This window comes from Plectropomus leopardus, chromosome 4, assembly GCF_008729295.1.
Source record: "Plectropomus leopardus isolate mb chromosome 4, YSFRI_Pleo_2.0, whole genome shotgun sequence".
Lineage (NCBI taxonomy): Eukaryota > Metazoa > Chordata > Actinopteri > Perciformes > Serranidae > Plectropomus > Plectropomus leopardus.
The window spans coordinates 30057117-30075712 of NC_056466.1; the positions used below are offsets into that span (position 1 = coordinate 30057117).

The window sequence follows — 18596 nt, forward strand, 5'->3', positions numbered from 1 at the left end:
TCTGCAGTCCCTCAGCAGGTCAGAACAATGACACAGCGCAATGACATGATGATATAAAGTTGTGCAAGAAGAGAAAAAAAGACACACATAAGACAGATAATACACACAACTGCACATGACTTTGAGTGATATGAAGAAGACACTTACAAAACACAGAAGACAAAAGCTACACACAATAATGCATCCCAACTTGATGCTTGTCAAATTAAAAACATATGTGTTATATCTTATATTTACTTTATTATTCCAAGATAAAGTAAACGCTGCAGTTTTGGGTTTACAAAGGAAGTTAGGATTGATTCATAAATCAAGATTCCGTTATCAGCTTTGTACAATATATGGACACAACGTCAATCATTTTACTGACCTTGATTACCTCTTGTGTTTACATACGTGTCTGTTTACATAGGAAAGTTAGAAACATTTTAGCTGACATGATTTCAGAATAGACAGAAGGGTTTTCCTGATTTTTGTAAGACGAGGGCACTGCCAGTCAGAGGACAATGTAGAGTCAAAAATTGACACAACATTGTATCACAATATTTTCTGTCGTTTAAGTTGTATTGATTCACAAGCACCAAATATTGATTTCTTTTTAATTATTTAAATTATTAACCCTTTGAAAGCCTGAGCAAAATTGGCTTGACTTCTTTCAAAAATATGAGAAAGGGGCAATGAGCAGCTTAAGAAACAAAGAGGCGTAAGTTAGTAAAGAAATTGTAGAACAGTACAAAAAAAAAATTAACAGAAAAAAAAGAAAACAGAACAAAAAAAGAAAACAGAACAAAAAAACAAGGAAATTAACTGAAAAAGTGCTCAATAAAAATAGTAATATTAATGATTATAAAAATAATTCTGTTAAATTAATTGAGATATATAGGTATTGTAATTATATAGTTTTTTGGGGGAATTTTTCCTTTCTTTTTGTAAAAATAATTTTCCTAGCATCTAATTTCTTGTAATTTGCACTTCTTGCCGTGTTGCTCATTGCGTTTAGTCCCATGTTTTTAAAGTACAAATTAAATAAACACTTTGTGTTGTTAATGGAACAGATGTTAGCAGGTTTTACATTTGGAACATAATTTACAGTTCGAAGGTTAATAAATAGGAATTTAAGTCTCAAACTAGTAATTTGGGCTGCCCTTATAAAGGCACAGCAATTTTACATGTAGTTTCTTGTATATGTATTCTTGTATACATTATTATGTGTTAGTTACCTTATTAGATATATTATATTTTTTTATATACAACACAGACCAAAACAGCTTGGACATGACACTACAAATAAAATAAGTAACCAAAAAGCAAAAATACTGGGTATTATATCCATCCCCAACCCTCAGCAAGTGTTAAATACGTCAAAAAGAATATGATAAATTTATTGTTTTCATATTTCAGTTCCAGTGTTGCAATATGATTAATAATTAAGGTTTATTGCTCTTTGAAAGAGTGTACTTGCATTATTATTCTATTAAATTATTGTTACATGGGTCACAAAATGACAGTAATGTCGGTTATTGCAGTTATTTCTAGGACTATTTATCATCCAAAAAAAGTAGTGACAGACCTACACATGACACCATTATTTCCTTTGGCATGCTGATGCCTTCAGTCCTGTTGATCATGTGGATTTAATGAGTCTTGACAGGGGCGAACATGGGGCGGCAGTTTCTTAAAATTTGACAGTGACATCTAATAACAAAATAGTTGTTATAGTAACTGCGGCGAATACTATTTACTATTTGAACACCATTCAAGTAGTTGTGATTGCGAACGGTTTCCACCTGACACGACTGATTAGAAGAGAAAAGGTGAGATTCAGGATAAATACATCACATTCAAAACAGAGAAGGAACTAATTGGATGTTTATGGCACACATACTCAAGCTGTTAAGATATTATAAAGATATTTCTGACCTCTTCACCTTTAAAACGCTTGTTGCTGTTGCCATCGATTACTTTAAATCTTGTGAATATCCAGGATAATACAGAAAGTCCGGTTGTGTTTACTTGTGTGTGCCTGTGTTGTTTACCAGACTAAGTTTCCCTCTCACTGTTGACCCGCTGCTGCTCCGCCGTCGCTGCTCTCATGTCACAATATCGACGTGATCCGTGTTGACCGCGTGCATCCCCCGGTTTGTCACTGAGTCCAGGGGCCTGGCTACCGTGTCACAGGTGTGACGCTGAGAAAGGTCAAAAAGCTGGGAGACAGATGGCATGCCCGTGCACATGCACGCGCGTGCACACACACACACACACACACACACACACACACACACACACACACACACACACACACACACATGCACACCCTCCCACACACTTATAACACTCCCAAAGGGACAGAGATCTATTGTGCAACTCAGATGGGCATCGCTGCAGCCTGTCACACACACACACACACACACACACACACACACACACACAGAGAGAGAGAGAGAGTCAGTGTAGCCAAGCAGATGTCTAGTAAGCATGCAGTCTCTTGAGCGGTGATATCCATTTTGGTGATGAAGAAAAAGAAAACCACATATTACTTATTACAAATTATTTTTTAATGTATTACTATTATTGCTGCCTATTTTCAATGCTACTGTTATTACTTGCGCAGCAAATAATGATAATAATAATGAAAATATTAATGATAACAATGATTAGAAGCAGGAGGCGAACAGCACGACGAATAAGGAGATTAAGAAGATAAAAAAAGAACAAGAAGCGCCTGCCAGACACAGCAGCCGTTGTTCAGCTATATGTTTGTTTTCTTTTTAATATATTCTACCTGCAAATATAATCTCCCTCTATTTGCATTTTGTACTTGTTTCATAACAGTCGTCTATGATGAGACTTTGTTTTCTGGGTGTCTTCGTCTGCTTCTGAAATGATTTTTATCAGCTATTTATTCATTTTTTTCTAATATTATAGTAACGGACAGTGGCTGCCTGTTTCTGTCTCTGTTATTGAACTATTTAAAGATAAAATATTTAACGTTATTGCATTAAAATGTCTGAATACAATTAGACCTTCTAGATATTTTAGTGAGTCGTGACTTACATCATCCCAAATGTTTTCAGCAATGTTCAAACTTAGAGGAATGTGCAGCCTAATTTTGATCAAGGTGGTTCTTTGACCTGATGAAGATCCAATCAAAATGTGTCTCAAATGAACTGGTGTGGATCGAGTAAGTGTACAGGCATGACCTTTTTCCTCATGCACAATTTTTGATAGCCTTGCACGTAGGTGATGTGCGTACAAGTACCCTTTTTCAACTTTTAATTTTAATGAAGGACACAGTTTGTGTCATTTGGGCGACGTCACCAGTCATGCTTGTTTGCATGAAGCTGACTTTCACAAACTGACTGTTTATTCTTTTTTAAGTCACACTTTTCTGGATCTTCAACATTTTTAAGTATATATATGGATCTGGATCTTAGGTTATCAGAGAAGCAAGCTGTGCAAATGTTAGTGGGGACATGGCTACAGTCCCTGACATGCCAAAACAGCGTCAGAGAAACAAGGATTTTAACATGAAACCGTTTTATGAAGTGTTCACTGATGGTTTTTTAGAGGATGAGACTTCTAGTTTGAGTCACTGTGTTGATTAAGAGATCCCTTGCAGTAGAAAATTGCATATTGGCAGAGTCAAAGTCAGATTTGTTGTATTTTTATTAGTGGCATGCTATGAAATTTGACACACACCACCTTCTCATTTAAAATTTCAATTCTGACTTCATCATGGTTTTAGCTCACATAAATTGTTTATGTGTCTGCTTTAAGTGTGTTTACAGCGTTATCTTTACACTATCTACATATTGTTTTGGGCTTCTGTGGTAGCTCATGCATCATGCAGCACATTGTGCTCCCACCTTGAATTAAATGTTTTATATAAATATATAAATATATAAATATATATATATATATATATATATATATATATATATATATTGGGACCCCTTTACTTTCCACATAATGCATCATCATCATCATCATCAGGTCAAAATTTAAATTTTTCCATACTTTGGTTTATGGTCCATTCCCATCAACCCCAGCTGCACTTTTAGTTTGGCCATTAGCTTAGTTTAATAATTTAATTTAAAAGTAGCATGCTAAAACCCTTAAAGGTCCACTGTGTGGACCTCTAATGGCCAAAAACTGTAATATTCATAACTTTGTCTCCATTAGTGTGCAATCACATGAAAATAAGTATTGTGTTCTTGTGACCGTAGAATGAGACGTTTATATCTGCATACACGGAGGGTCCTCTTTCATAGTGTCTGCCATATTTTTTCTAGCCAAAAACAGACAAACCAAACTTAAGATAGGGCCTCATGCTTGACACACTGAAGTTTCAGTTGGTTGCAGTCTGCAACCTCACCACTAGATGCCACTTAATCCTACACACTGGACCTTTAAGTAAGATGGTGGTGAATGTTAAGCCCAGCTAAATGTTAGCGTGTTAGCATTGTCATTGTGGGTAGCCTCACAGCGAAACTAATGCACGAGTTGTTGCTGAAATCTGATATGCCAATATATAGCAACTTATTTGGCCAATAACTGATATTGATAGTGACATACCCACTTTTTTTCCCTCAACTAATTTTATCATTTTATTTTATCATCAAGTCTCTTTTGTAGTGGAATTAACATCATATTATTCATACTCTTGCTGTGATGGTCCACCAGCAGACGGAGACATCAAACACAATGTGTGTATTTTTCATTGTGCAAAATAAGAAAAACACGTCAACTTATGGTCAATGTTTCGGACATGTTCACTTTGTCAATTAAAAGAGGTTTGGTTTGGGATATTGTCAGAAAGCAGCATGTTGGCTGATTCCGATATTTCATTTTAAAGCCAATATCTGCTGATATCATCACGCACGACTTTAACGATATTGTAATGTAGTCATAACCCAAACTAACAAGATTTTCTCAACGTGTTACAGTCTTGAATTGATAGGCCATCCAGTGCAGTTATTAGCGAGTTATAAAAAGACCAGAAAGACGGGGATGGTTGGTTTATCTCCTACAGCTGTGGCTCAGAGCCAGGGCCATGCTTCTTCTATCAGTCATCACCTTTTATCGTCCCATCCCCCCTTTTGTCTCCCGTCCCTGCTGTCTCCCTGCGCTCTCTAACTATTACCATTTAGGGTATCCATGCCCCACTGCCAACAGCTAGGAATGTGTGTGTGTGTGTGTGTGTGTGTGTGTGTGTGTGTGTGTGTGTTGTGTTTGTGTTCCACCATGCGTTTGTGGGTGCCTGTATTGTTCTCCTACGCACTCAAACGTTGGTACCGTTTTTTTTTCTTTTCAGGGGGTTATAATGTTCACAAAATCCTTGGGCAGGCTTCCTTACTAACAGTTGGTCTTTGTGTGAGCGTTTAGGTGTGTGGGTGTTTGCGTGTCAAAGGTGGTTTGTGTGCAGAGGCGTTTGTGAGTGTGTGTGCAGGCGTTAGACACTCACCATTGTACAACACGGAGCACGGAGGCATCTGACCCTCAATAATAGATGTGGCTGCAGTGAATATTTAATGGGTGGGGGGTGTGGATACATGCATTTATACACACACACACACACACAGACATATACGCAGGGAAATGGAAATATAATATCCACGCCTGTATGACTTTTAGACCGGAGCTCTTTGGAAAGTGGTCCCTGTGTGGTCGGGTGATGCTCTCGGTAAAAGATACTGTGGAAGTTAGCCAGCCGGCTACTTTAGCTTTCACTCCTTGCTCACTCTCCTCTCGTTTTCTTCCAACAGGGCTCTCAGGATAGTGCTGGCGGTCAGGAGGGACTCGTACCTCCACCTTTCTCCGCATTCCCTCCACCTCCGCCGCCGCCCCCCCAAAACGGCCTGGCCCTGGATTACGGGGGCAGCCTGTATGCAGCAGGGGCCGTCCAGGGCCCCGTGGAAGCCGGCGGAGCAGCGAACAGCGCCGCCAACGCTGCCAACAGCCTCAGTGTCCAAGTGAGTGGCCACCTCTTCCTCTGTGTGCAGCCCACAGCAGGGCTTTACCTTCAGAGGGCACGGAGAGCGAGAGTGAGGAAATATATGTGTGATAGATTCAAAAATAAGAAAAAACTGTACCGATTACAGATCTGATATCATCTCTTGATATCATCATCGTCTCTTTCCCCAAATAAAAATCTGTAAATCTCCCTGCATAGATGACTATAGCGGCCGTTATACCAAAGTTCATCAGCCTCTTAATCTGAGTTTCAGTTACTTGTTTTGTTAAATCCTAAGTACTCACATGAGGCGAGCAAAAACTTGAACGAGATTAATCTGAGAATACAAAACAAACAAAAAAACACAGCAGGAAAGGTCCTTCCAAAATGACATCTTGTCTGGTCAGCTACCAACTTGATGTCCCATTCTTATGTAATTTCACATATCACCATTTATTATACCCTATAACACTACATAATGCTACATAACATTACATAGCACGACATCACTTGGTTGAAAACTCACATAAACAACAGTCCACATCTACGCAGACTTCCTTTTGCCTTCAAGCACAACACTACAACATTCTGTTTGGTCATGCACACTAAACTACCTTACAGCACCACACAGGTCATAAATAATGTATAATAATGTAGTCCAGCACAGAAATTATACAATAGATAATGTAAATATAAACGTAACCTCAGCATAGTCAAATACTGTACACCATGCAAAATATACAAAAACTGTTGTGTAAACTCAGATAACATCAGAACCTGTATAAAGTGCCATATAGCACCAACACAAGCATTTTTATCAAGTATAAAATATGTGATTAAGTGGCTCTAACATAGACTGTTGAGGATCTCTCCTAATTTCAGTGTGATGTAACATAAAGCTGTAACTGATTATACATTCATTCTGAAAGAGCAGATTCACACCCGGTTTTAGATTTAGCACGCAGCCCCCCTTTCACAAAACATGCATTTGAGACTATGATTCAGTGTAGTTTGACCTGCTAGCTTATCTCAGAGAGACTCCAGCAGATGTAGCAGGGGTGAAGAGGGACAGAACAGGGCACTGACTAACAACCTTTCCACTCAAAGACTCTGACATTATTTACACAATCATCCACAAACCCTCATTTAGTAAGATTCTGCATCAGGGGCCTGTGTTCGAAAGGATTTTTGTTGTTAGATCTGATTACCAGGTAACTTTTAAAAATGACAGAGATTATGACTTTTTGTCATAATGACTGAAACTGTCCCTATATCCACATAAGACAGATAATCTTTGAAAACATTCCTCTGCTTTCTCTGCTGGCTCATAGTTCTTCTAATGGCCTTATCACAATGAACGAAATCAACCAATCAGAGCCAAGGATCCTGTTACTCAGCTGTCAGTCATGTCAGTCACTGCTCGTGAGCTGCACCCAAACTGTTCAACCAGGCAGCGCTGGTTAAATATGAATCAAGATTTGGTCTTTGCCTTTTTCTTCACCTCAAATGTTTTCAGAAACATATTTTATTGTAGCTGTAAAATGAGAATATTTGTGACCTGGCCACCGTGTTTGAAACCAAAAAAAACGAGTGCACTACAGTACACTAAAGGCAATGCTGTACCAGAATGTTGTTTCATATTTGATCAGCGCTGCAGAGTTTGACAGTTTGACCGCAGTTTACCAGCAGTGATTGACATGACTGACAGCTGCATTAAAGACTCGTCTGCTCTGATTGGCTGTTGGTTTTGTTCATGTGCTGTAGATTCTGATGATGATGCCATAGAAGCGAGGTGGAGGAGAAAGATTTTGTTTTGTGTGCCTCTCTTTGTGTGAACATAGTGCTAGTTTCAACAAATATGTTATTTTTGTGAAAGTTACCGAGTGTAGCTTTAAGACCGTAGTTCTATAGCTGTCAACTGTCGTCACGTTTGAGCTGGTAATGGTGAAGGAGGTGAAACCTGTGATCAGATTAGTAACTCTAGTGACTCTGCCTTTTTTGTGACCATGAGATTTTATTGTTTTAATGTTTGCAAAACAAATTGACTGGCATAAAATATAACATAGATAAACATATTCATCAACAGTGGAAAGAAAACAACAAAAAGGAGCAAAACAAAATAATAAACAGACCACATAAATCAACAAAAACAAGAAAAAAGGATAGATAATACACAAAATATGTGCAAAATTAAGTACAATAATAACTGTACTGGACTTATGACTATACTTGCATTAAACTCACTTCTATAGTGGTTTGAATAATGTAAATAAACTATTCCACATTATTTTTAGGACCTCCCTCAAGGACCCCTTAAGGTTTATAGACCTTTGGTAGAGAACCGCTGGAATAGGGGCTGTGAATGAATGGTAGGGAGAATCTACCCACAAAAAAATAAAAATATTTACTGATTAAGGTTCATACAGTGTAACTCAACAGTCCTGTAATAAATGCAGCCATAGTGAAGGCTTTAATGTTCATTTTTTTATCCATAAATATTTAGACAGTTGTTATTTCAACTGTACGGTCATTTTGGAAGTTGTAGTTTATGGGGCTGCAATACTGCATAATACTGTAGTATTGTCCACCCTATTTAAATAATTAAGGACAAACACACCTTTCCATATAATAGTGTTAAATTAAGTGAAGTTAACTCACTTTTCAAGCAAAAAGGGGAAATATTCTTTGATTTCAGCTTCTTAAATGTGTGTGTTTCTCTGTTGTTTATCATCATAAATTAAATGTCTTTGGGCTTTGGACTTTTGGTTGGACAAAACAAGCAATTTGAAGATTAGTTTCATGGACCGAGACAAAAAGATGAATTGATTGATCTCGAAAAAAAAAACTGGCAGAATAATAGATAGGAAATAATTGTGTGTTTCAGGCCCACAGCTACCTTGTAAACAATAACAATCTTCCTTTCTTCCCTGTCCCAGCAGTCAGATGGGTCCTCCCAGATTGACGGCCAGTCGGTCGTCGGCTCAGGAGGAGGCGGAGGGAACGTCGGGGATGACTCAGACTCCAAGGGGACCCCCAAACGCCTCCACGTGTCCAACATCCCCTTCCGTTTCCGAGACCCAGACCTACGGCAGATGTTTGGGGTACGTAAACTGCAGTATTCCCCCCCTTTTTTTCCACTCTGCATCATCCCATAACAACAACCCAGAAAAATAGCTTTGGATGAAAAGCATGCAGTTAGTAAAAATAATGACTCAAAGGAGCTATGCGGTGACATCAGCACTGTGTCCTCAATTTACTGTTTGTTTCCTGTCCTCCAATGGGATTTTAAGTGAAAATAGGGCCCTGTCATATCTCTTTTCATCTGAAAGGAGTTCATTTTTTAATGAAAAACAAAACCTTTACTTGGCCTGTCATCTTGTAGAAAGATTATTTAAAGCCAGGTGTAGAAATCTGTTCGCGTGCTCTGGCTTTTTTTTTCCTTTAGAGGAATGTCTCTAAAATGTGGTGCAGTGAAAAAGAGCAGAGGCGAGGAAGATATGGTGGAAGAAAAGACTGCCAGAGCTGGCTGTGTGCCAGCTCATCATGGCTGAACAGTGCTGACACCCCGTGGCAAGACGCAGCACAAGACTTGAATGCATCTTCAGCCTCTTTATCTTTTTCGTTTTTCAGCAATTTGGGAAAATCCTCGACGTGGAGATCATTTTCAACGAGAGGGGATCCAAGGTAGGGAGTTGGAGCTTTGTATTTAAAACTTGCTAACAAAAGTGAGCTGAGCAACAGCTTTACTTTCAATTTTTTTCTTCCTTTCCCCCCTCCTTTTTTTCCATCACGTCTCTTCTGTTTACAGGGTTTCGGTTTTGTAACATTCGAGACGAGTGCGGATGCAGAGAGAGCCAGAGAGAAGCTCCACGGTACGCTGGTGGAAGGACGTAAAATCGAGGTAACTCACCACCCTCGCCCCCCTCCTTTATTTTTTAAAAACGGCGACCATTTTCTCCTCCCCTCCATGTCCGACAATTCGAGCTGGTCGTTTTCTAGCCCCAGAGAAGGTTCCCGGGTGGCTGTATGTGTCCGACTCTAACCCCTCTGGCTTCACTATAGCATGGTGCAGTGGTGCACACAGACGTCTCTTTAGACGGCACTTCCTGTCGATGTTGTTGTCGTCGTCGATGTTGTGGGCTGTCCATTGCACCTTGATCTTTAAAGCTGTGTGGTTTGCAAAGCATGCTGGGTGGAGTGGCTACACAACAGGCATGGCCAGTGGGACGTCACTACGACACGGGGTCGCTGACCGCTTCTGTCACAGCATGTAGGATCTTTTCTTCTTTTGTTTCGTTGGTTTTCCTGCACCTTTTCCATCACCATCATCACTTCTTCCATGATCATGATGAGTGGCCATTTTTTGGTTTACGGTTGTGTTAATGACCGGACGGGCAGCTCAAAGCCTCTAAAGTTAATTTTCCTCTGAGAAAAAAAAAAGTGCTTGCTGGTGTCTGTAAGAGGATACTGTATGTTGCATGGATGGAAGGTCAGATATTGGAGTTTTTCAGTTAATACCACACGGGGTGACTCCGGGGGAGCAGTTTGATGTGTTAACGGACTGATGCATGATGGGGAGCATTTTCAGAGCGGGCAGTTTTTTTCTGGAATGAGACTGCCGTGAGAAGCGTGGTGTCATTTCTGATGCTTCAAGATGAGCTGTTTAATTTCAGATGTGCGAGATGGATGGTAAAAAAAAAAGAAAAAAAATGTTTTATTTACACACACACTTGCATCCACCACTCCTGAAAACGAACACCAGATCTCATGGAAGTGCATTTTGTTGTGAAATGTTTTTTTTTTTGTCAGCATGAGCTCGGATATCAGTTGCAAATGGCCTTGGAGATCAGATACACCATGCTTTCGCCATTTGCTCTGGCTCTTGATTCAAAACAAATCACGCTTTTTTTATTTTCTACTTGCTACTAAAGCTCCTCTGCATGGAATGTCTTGCACTCTTCTCTGTCTCTGTGTGTGGGTGTGCAGGATTAAAAATACGGAGGGCGGAGAGAGAATGAACATGTGAAGAGAATGCAATAGATAGCTGTCGTTCCCTCTCCTTTCTTTTTCTTTTTGTCTTTATTTTTAATTTTTATCAGTTCTCCTCCATCTCTCTCCACTCTTTTCCGCCAGGCCAGTCTGTCTGTCTGTCTCTCCCAGTTTGTGTGTCCCCATATGCACCTGCATTCCTGCTGTCCACCCTCCCCCCCATATCTCTGTCCATTTCTCTGTCCTGTGATGTAGTCAGCTAGCATAAACATTGGAGATTAAGTTTGATTTTCAGTGATTATTTTTTATTTAATCTGGGCAATAATAACAAATAGCCCCCTCCTCATAAGGTAGATTTTTTTTTCTGTTTCCATTAATTTGCTCCTTTTATCACCTTTTTTTTCTGATCTGTGTCTGTAGCGGGTTTTTAACCAGTAGAGAGGCTAGATCGTTGTCAAACGGCTGATACTTGTAGGTGACACGTGACCAGTGACATCACGTCCTCTGCCACAGGGTGGGGGTTGCTTTTCATTACCTCGTTTTGTTTATGTTTTAATTTTAGTTTTTTTGATTTGGTTCATCATTTCTTTCTTACATATATTTTCTCTATTTCCCTGATGATTTTTGTATGTTGTTGTTGTTGTCAGTCTCCACGGTAACTGCTCGCGTGTCCTCACGCCGTTTCCCTGGCAACGGTAAGTTGTGTACACATGGCATCATCTTTGAATGACCCCTCCCCCCACCCCATCCGTCAAAAAAAAAAAAAAGTAAAATGAAATGCACCCAACACCCCAAATGAAGGACTCCTCTACTGGAGGGAGCTTTGATTGATTGATTGATTGATTGATTGATTGACAGAACCTGATTGGCTAATCCTGTGATTGATTGGGGAGGTGGTGAATGAAACGATTACGAGATTAGCCATTGATCGCATGGCATTATAAAACAAAGGCCACTTGTATAACTGAATGTACTGCATCTATCTGCAAGTGCAACAACTATGACTACCACTTCTTATGCATTCATTCCAATCACCTCTCTAACTGCATTCAGCATTTAATTCAGAGCTGTATCCTGCATGGTTTACTCTCTTTCTCGTCATCTGTATGACGCCATATAGTACTATGTCATCTCTCTGTGTCATGTGTCAGCCAATAGCTGCATTTTTGCACCTTAGTGGGACAGCATGCTGAAGCATGAGTGCTATGTTAGCGTTACCGGAGAGAGGATAATAGTTGTGTGTATATCATGGTGTACTGTAGCACTTGATGATCACTTTCTGTGCCACTTTGTAGACCGCAGACAGTTTGTAGAGGTATGGCTGTTTAGACTCAACACTCCAATTACAGTGAATAGTGTGCGCCCCGAAGAGGATGCAAGCAAATCTTCATATGTAGCAGCATTTTAAGAATGTTAAAAAAAAAAAAAGCTGCCATGATTTCATTTGCAGACCCCAGCAATGCAAACTTAAAAAAACTTAAGCAACGGCAGCTTCTCTTTGTTCTGATTTCTGTAAGGAGGTGTTTTACTTTTTGATCAGTTTGGTTCTGGATGGTGTGTGTTGGTGGTTGTGTGCTTCGAGGTCTCTCTGGTGTGCGACACTGATCTGGAATGCCTGGCAGTGTTTCACCACCATGGTTTGATTTGTTTCTTTTTTTTGTTTTGTTTGTTTTTGTTTTTGAGGAATGATATTTGCATCCCCCCCCCCCCCCCCCTCATCCTCTCTGTCTATAGACTTCTCTGTCTTTTGCTCCATTCATCATTCTCTCCATTGTTGCTCCTGTACGGTTAGATCCAACGTAGGCAAATGGTCGGATGTACTTTTTTGTGTGTCGCATCTTGTTGTTTCTGTTTGTTCATTAGACGAGTTGCACATTTGGATGGATTGTTCACTCTCTCTCTCTTCTCCACGTCATGTATGTGTTTTTCTGTGTCTCTTCATGTGGACTGGCTCCTCCTCCTCCTCCTGCATCCCTCTATATTTCTGTCTTATCTCTCTCCCTCCCCTCTCTCCTTTTTCTGTATGATGTGTATTGGACTGGGAGGGCTGCCAACCTTTTTTGATTGGTCTCTTGCTGCATCTGATGCTTGCTGATTGGCTCGTTTTTGCTCACCTCCTGGTGATGTGATGTGCTCTTGACTGGCTGTGTGTAATTTGTGTATGAACTCTTTCGATTGACGTTTTTTTGCATTGTGTTCAACTGATGAATCTGCCGCTTAATTCACCTTCTTTTTCCCTCCTCTTTATTTTTTTTTTCCAAAGGTAGCAATATAATGGTCTTGGATTTCTTTTTGGATGCTTTTGTTCTGAAATATTTCGTTGTTTTTCTTTGTTCCGTGTGCCAATGGTTGCGTTGTTTGTGTGCAAAAACTGCCTGACTTACTCACCAGGATCCTTGTTTTCAATGTCTTTCTCCTTCAAAAGAAGCGCATGCATCAAATACCATTGCTGCTCATCAACAGAATTAACCTCTGTCATAAGTAAAAAAAGATAAAACTGCTTCAAGTATAATGACACCTCACACTTAAAATTCAGTGTGAAAACCGAAGTATTTCCCTCCTGTTTCACAGAATACATTCAGTAGAAGAACACAAAACACAAAATCTAATGTGATACATCATCCTGATAATTCCTCAGTGCTTGTTTGCCAGTTGACCTGCGTCAATTTAGCCGCTGACCTCTTCTTCTGGTGTCCAGGTGAATAATGCCACAGCCAGAGTGATGACAAACAAGAAGATGACCACTCCTTACTCAAACGGAGAGGGCCTCGCGACGCTGCCATACGGTAATGCACTTTGAACTTAACAAGAGCCGATCCCACCTTTTTATTTCAAAACATATCTATATGGATAGTTTTTTTCATGTAATGCATTATGATTATTATTATTACACAGCTAAACAAAACCCTTAATTACTCTTTTTAAAGTTGGATAACAGAACTTTGTAAAACAATAATATTATATGTTTGTAGTCATGAATTTAGAAAGCTGTCATAGTTTAAAGAACACACCGCAATATGTATTGAGAATTTCTTTTTTATGCCCTGGATTTCAACTGAGGGTCCAGGACCCCTACCGGGTCTTCAGAGTGACTGCACGGGTCTGTTTTCTCCGTAGTCAATAGTTCAATGTCCATGCATATGATATATTACAGCACATTTCATTTAATGTCACAAAATGTAAACAATGCGATGATGTGGAACACAGAAATAAAACATTTAGCAAGAGTAAACAGAAACTGCACTTCTGGGTTTTTTTTCACTTGCGGTCCATTCAGAATGAACCTGCAACCCACATTTTGACCATGAGCCACCAGTTGGGAACCACTGCGCTAAATTATTGTTTGTATTAATACTAATACTTTTTTTTAAAAAAAGTGTTTTATTTTTTTCTTTTCAAAAATTAAAATATGTCTGAAAATACATATTAACATGAATCCAATAGATTTTGCATTTTGCAACAACTTACCTGTGTGAAAGTTTCCACCCTCACCACCAGAGAAGCAAATACAGGTAAAGACTGCAGCCTGTCGCTGATTCGGCCCTCTGCCCGACAACTTCCATCCGCCCAGTTTAATATGCAGTACAGTTTTATACATTATATGTAGTAGGGAGTCCCAGCTCCATCTCTCATTCAGCTAAGTGGTCCTGAAAATTGTTGAAGACCCCTGATTTATGCAACCAGAACAGTGAGATCTGCATTTGTATTTATCACAGTCTCTGTTACATCCAACATCATACCAGCCCTGCAGATATCATGAAAAAAGGCTTTTTTATGCTAATTTGGATGACCTGCTGCACTATGACGTTTTTATGCTATTTTGATTGCCATTGCCTCTTGCATTATTATATTATTCCAGAAAAACATACCATTTCTTAATCATATCATATATTGGTCAGTTCCCCACTGGGGATCAATAAAGGTGCATTTTAACTTATCTTATCTTCTAATAATACTGAACAGTATTCCTGATAGTGAAAGCTCTCACAGATGTGACCTGTGCTGACAGACTGTCAGGACGCTTTCTACATCCTCTCTTTACAAAGAATAAAACAAACCGCAGAAATCACCAAGAACAAAAGCACAAGTCCTAAAATGTCTCTTTGCGTCAGTCAAACCTTTCTTTAAATGAACAGTGTCATTTTTTTTGTCGACCACAGCTGGATGGAAGTTGAGTCCCATGGTCGGAGCCATGTACAGCCCTGAACTCTACACAGGTACGACGACAAGCATCAGCTTCATCCTCAACGAGACCGACAGAGACAAGATGCACAAAACAATATTTTAACCTTGAAGGTTTTTACGAAGCTGTTCTTCTTTCCTTCCTCTGTCTCTCAGTACCGGGCTTTCCGTACCCAGCAGCAGCAGCAGCTGCCTCCACCGCCGCGACCTTTCGAGGCGCTCATCTGCGGGGTCGAGCCCGGCCCGTCTACAGCGCGGTCAGGGCAGCTGTGCCACAACCTGCCATCCCTACCTACCCGGGGTAAACACACACACATAAATAGAAACAGTGAACTAAATACTGTACTGATGCTGTAATGCATGTCTTCATGTAGTTAAAAATAATACTCCATAATTGTGCATGCTGTGTGTTTGAATATGTTTTTATTGAGATGTTGACAGTTTGCGGAACTGAAATACCATTTCCTTGTACTTTTATAAAGTAATAATAATATAGCACTTTTGTGATTAAATTAAGTAGTGTAGTCCTTTAATTTGAAGTAACAGTAGTATCACTCTAAAGTTGGTGCGTTTGCATACAAAGAGGTGGTATTTTGTCTTGCATGTTGCACGGTGTGTAATAATCTCACCCTTCTTTCTTTTCTCTCTCTCACAATCTGTTTGGCACCGTTCTCTCACCTCTCTCTCCCCCAATCGTCACTCTTTTTTTTTTGTTTGTTTTTTTAATGTTGTTGCTCTCCGCAATGCCCACATGGTGGCGCATCACACCATTGTTTTTTTTGTTTTCGACTTTCCACCACCGCTCCTCTCTCCTTTTTCCTTCCTTCCTGCCTTTCTTGTCCCTCTCTCTCAGTGTGATGGCCTATCAGGATGGCTTTTACGGTGCAGCTGATCTCTATGTAAGTATACCTCTCTCTCCTCTATTGCCTCGTTCCTCACCTACGTTTCCCCCCTCTTGCCTGTGGGTTTTCAAGTGTGAAACGGCACGGAGCAAACCCATAGAGACGTGTACTTTTGGGTGTTAAGAACTCATCACAGTTAAAGAAATTTTATCGCCTTTCACTTAATGGTAAATTATCTTCTATTTTTTTAAAAGTACAAATAAATTGAACTCATCACTTTTGTTACAATCTCATATATAATGTTTCTTCAGTGATGCATATAAATATAAAAGACACATTATCATTCCCGAGTAGACTCCTCTTGGGTTTGTCTGTGTGCATTTGTGAGTTTTAGTTTGTACCAATGTGATTATGAGTGTGTGTCTGTGTGTGTGTGCGCGTGTGTGACCAGGTTGACAATAGCTGTTTCTGTTCTCTCTGTAGACTAGTGTTTCAGGACATTAGTGGCAGATTGCCCCAGGTAGGGTTTACACACTCTGTGTGAGAGCCAGTGTGCATCCTCCTCGTCTCCAATGACTGCGTGCTGCTAGACATTATTGACCATCTGAGATTGAAATGCCTTCTCTGTCTTCTTCTACTAACTCACTGGATTCTGACATGGGTGGAGTTGCGGAAGGGGGAGAAAAGAACTTAAAGAACAGTTAGATTTAAATTAGTGAAGAATATATTACATGAAACATCAATTCAGAAATGATCTACGGGAGAGATGGATGTATATTTTAGGGTAAATTAGATGCAGTGTTGAAGGTAGACACTTTAAAAATCTGTACTCGTGATTTAGTTTCAAAGTCTTTTCCATGACAATACATCCAGTTTACTATGAACACTTTTTACACCAACTGATTCTTTTCCTCAGCATGAAAACAAAGATGTTTTGGCATATTTTGTAGGGAAGCACTGATGGTGAAATTTACTGACATGAAGTTTAAATAACAATGTAGCCATTGGAAGATACTTTTTGTTGTTTATTTAATTGTTATTTATTCCCCCTTTTGTGTCAGGGAAACAAAAAAAAATCTTTTTTTTAATGAACTATTTTAAAGTAAATAAGCTTGTTATTATAGAAACTTTAAAGGAGCAAAAAATCAATCATGCAAATTTTTGAAACAACATTTGAATAAACTTTGATTTGAAGAACATCTTAAAAAAAATCTCCAAAACCTTTTTACAATGCATATAGATTATATATATAAATCTCTCTCTATACACACACACACACACACACACACACACATCATAATTCCTTCTCTAATATCTATATATTATATTGCTGTGAAAACATCAACAAAGTTCTCCTTCAAACAATTGGATTTATCCAAGTTTCTCACCAGAAAATATTTCTTTACAGGATTACATTTGAACATTAGAACAGTAGTAGTTTACCTTTACCCAATACTCCTTTTTGCTTAAGAGATCGTAAACAATCATAGTGTAACTCAGCACGTACTCTGTTAGCTGTTAGCGTGTCAACATGGATTAGTTGTAGCACTATTAGTGGAAAATTTGTGGTGCGTCCTCTGATGAGTGAACAGTGAATTTACTGTGTCCTTTCGTCCTAAAGGAGTCCTGGGAATGATCTCTGTTCGTCCCAAACACGTTTTCTGTAATTTTCAGGACGACGGGGACAGTTTAAGTCTTGAGCTCTGCTTTGTATCCTGCACAAACTTTCTGTGACACAACAGAAAAAGCATCGCTCGCGGGCGTCGGTATGTTATCTTATTTGCTGATAAGCCAGTGGCAGTCAACAACATGTCAAAGCTCGACCGCTAAATTGGTGCATCCCCATCATTTTGGCATCATCCCTAGGCGACACCCCACAGCAAATCCATTATTTAATACTTTTCATTTGTGTTGTGACTGCAAGATACATTCAAACACATTTTCGTACATAATTTTTTCAGCGCACACTTTTATTACCAAATCAGAAAAAGTTCAGAAAGGATTCCTAAATTTTTTTATTATATATATATATATATATATATATATATATATTTTTTTTTTTTTGACCAATTGATTTTATTTGTTTTCAACACAGTTTGCAGGTATAAATCAAGCAAAAACTGCTGTCAATATCACAAAGATATAAATATCAATAATAACAAATTAAGCACATATTTGGAATTCCCTTAACAAATAAAATAAATGATTATTATTATTAATTAGTCAAGTTGCGTAAATAACAGGTAGAGAAAGTAAATAAAATGACACCATTTTTAAGCCAGGATATGCCGCCTTTGTGTTGTTTTTGTGCTTGTGTTGCCATGCTAGAAATAATAAGCAGGACAGGCAATAAATAAGACATAAATAATGACATTAAACCTGAGCCTTATCCAGCAGTCAGACCCCTTCCAGGAATCTCCCTATCTGTTTCACCTGTGGCATGCTAACTGAATCAATGTCAGCATGCAGACATATTTACAAGGCTGACCCCCCCCCCCCCGGCCCGTTTCCTCCCCCATTTCCTCTCCATCTATAAATCTCCTTTATTCTGTCATTCTTTATTTCCCTTCTCGCTCTGCTCTGTTCATTCTGTCTATTTTTTTCCCCCATAAATCAATAATTGAAGCCCTTTT

General features: G+C 39.2%; 1 protein-coding gene across 6 annotated transcripts in view; it reads left to right on the top strand.

Annotated features, from left to right (window-relative positions):
- rbfox2 (RNA binding fox-1 homolog 2) overlaps window positions 1-18596 on the top strand; it is a 47648-nt gene that overhangs the window by 23184 nt on the left and 5868 nt on the right. For 2 of the 6 annotated variants that reach the window (XM_042484824.1, XM_042484829.1), the window contains 8 exons: window positions 5763-5969; window positions 8887-9051; window positions 9581-9634; window positions 9759-9851; window positions 13638-13725; window positions 15100-15156; window positions 15278-15422; window positions 15975-16020. In XM_042484824.1, coding sequence (XP_042340758.1) covers window positions 5763-5969; window positions 8887-9051; window positions 9581-9634; window positions 9759-9851; window positions 13638-13725; window positions 15100-15156; window positions 15278-15422; window positions 15975-16020 — 855 coding nt within the window. Of the gene's footprint in view, window positions 1-5762; window positions 5970-8886; window positions 9052-9580; window positions 9635-9758; window positions 9852-13637; window positions 13726-15099; window positions 15157-15277; window positions 15423-15974; window positions 16021-16446; window positions 16484-18596 lie in introns of all 6 variants that reach the window. The other 4 variants (XM_042484827.1, XM_042484826.1, XM_042484825.1 and 1 more) reach the window with 4 other exon arrangements.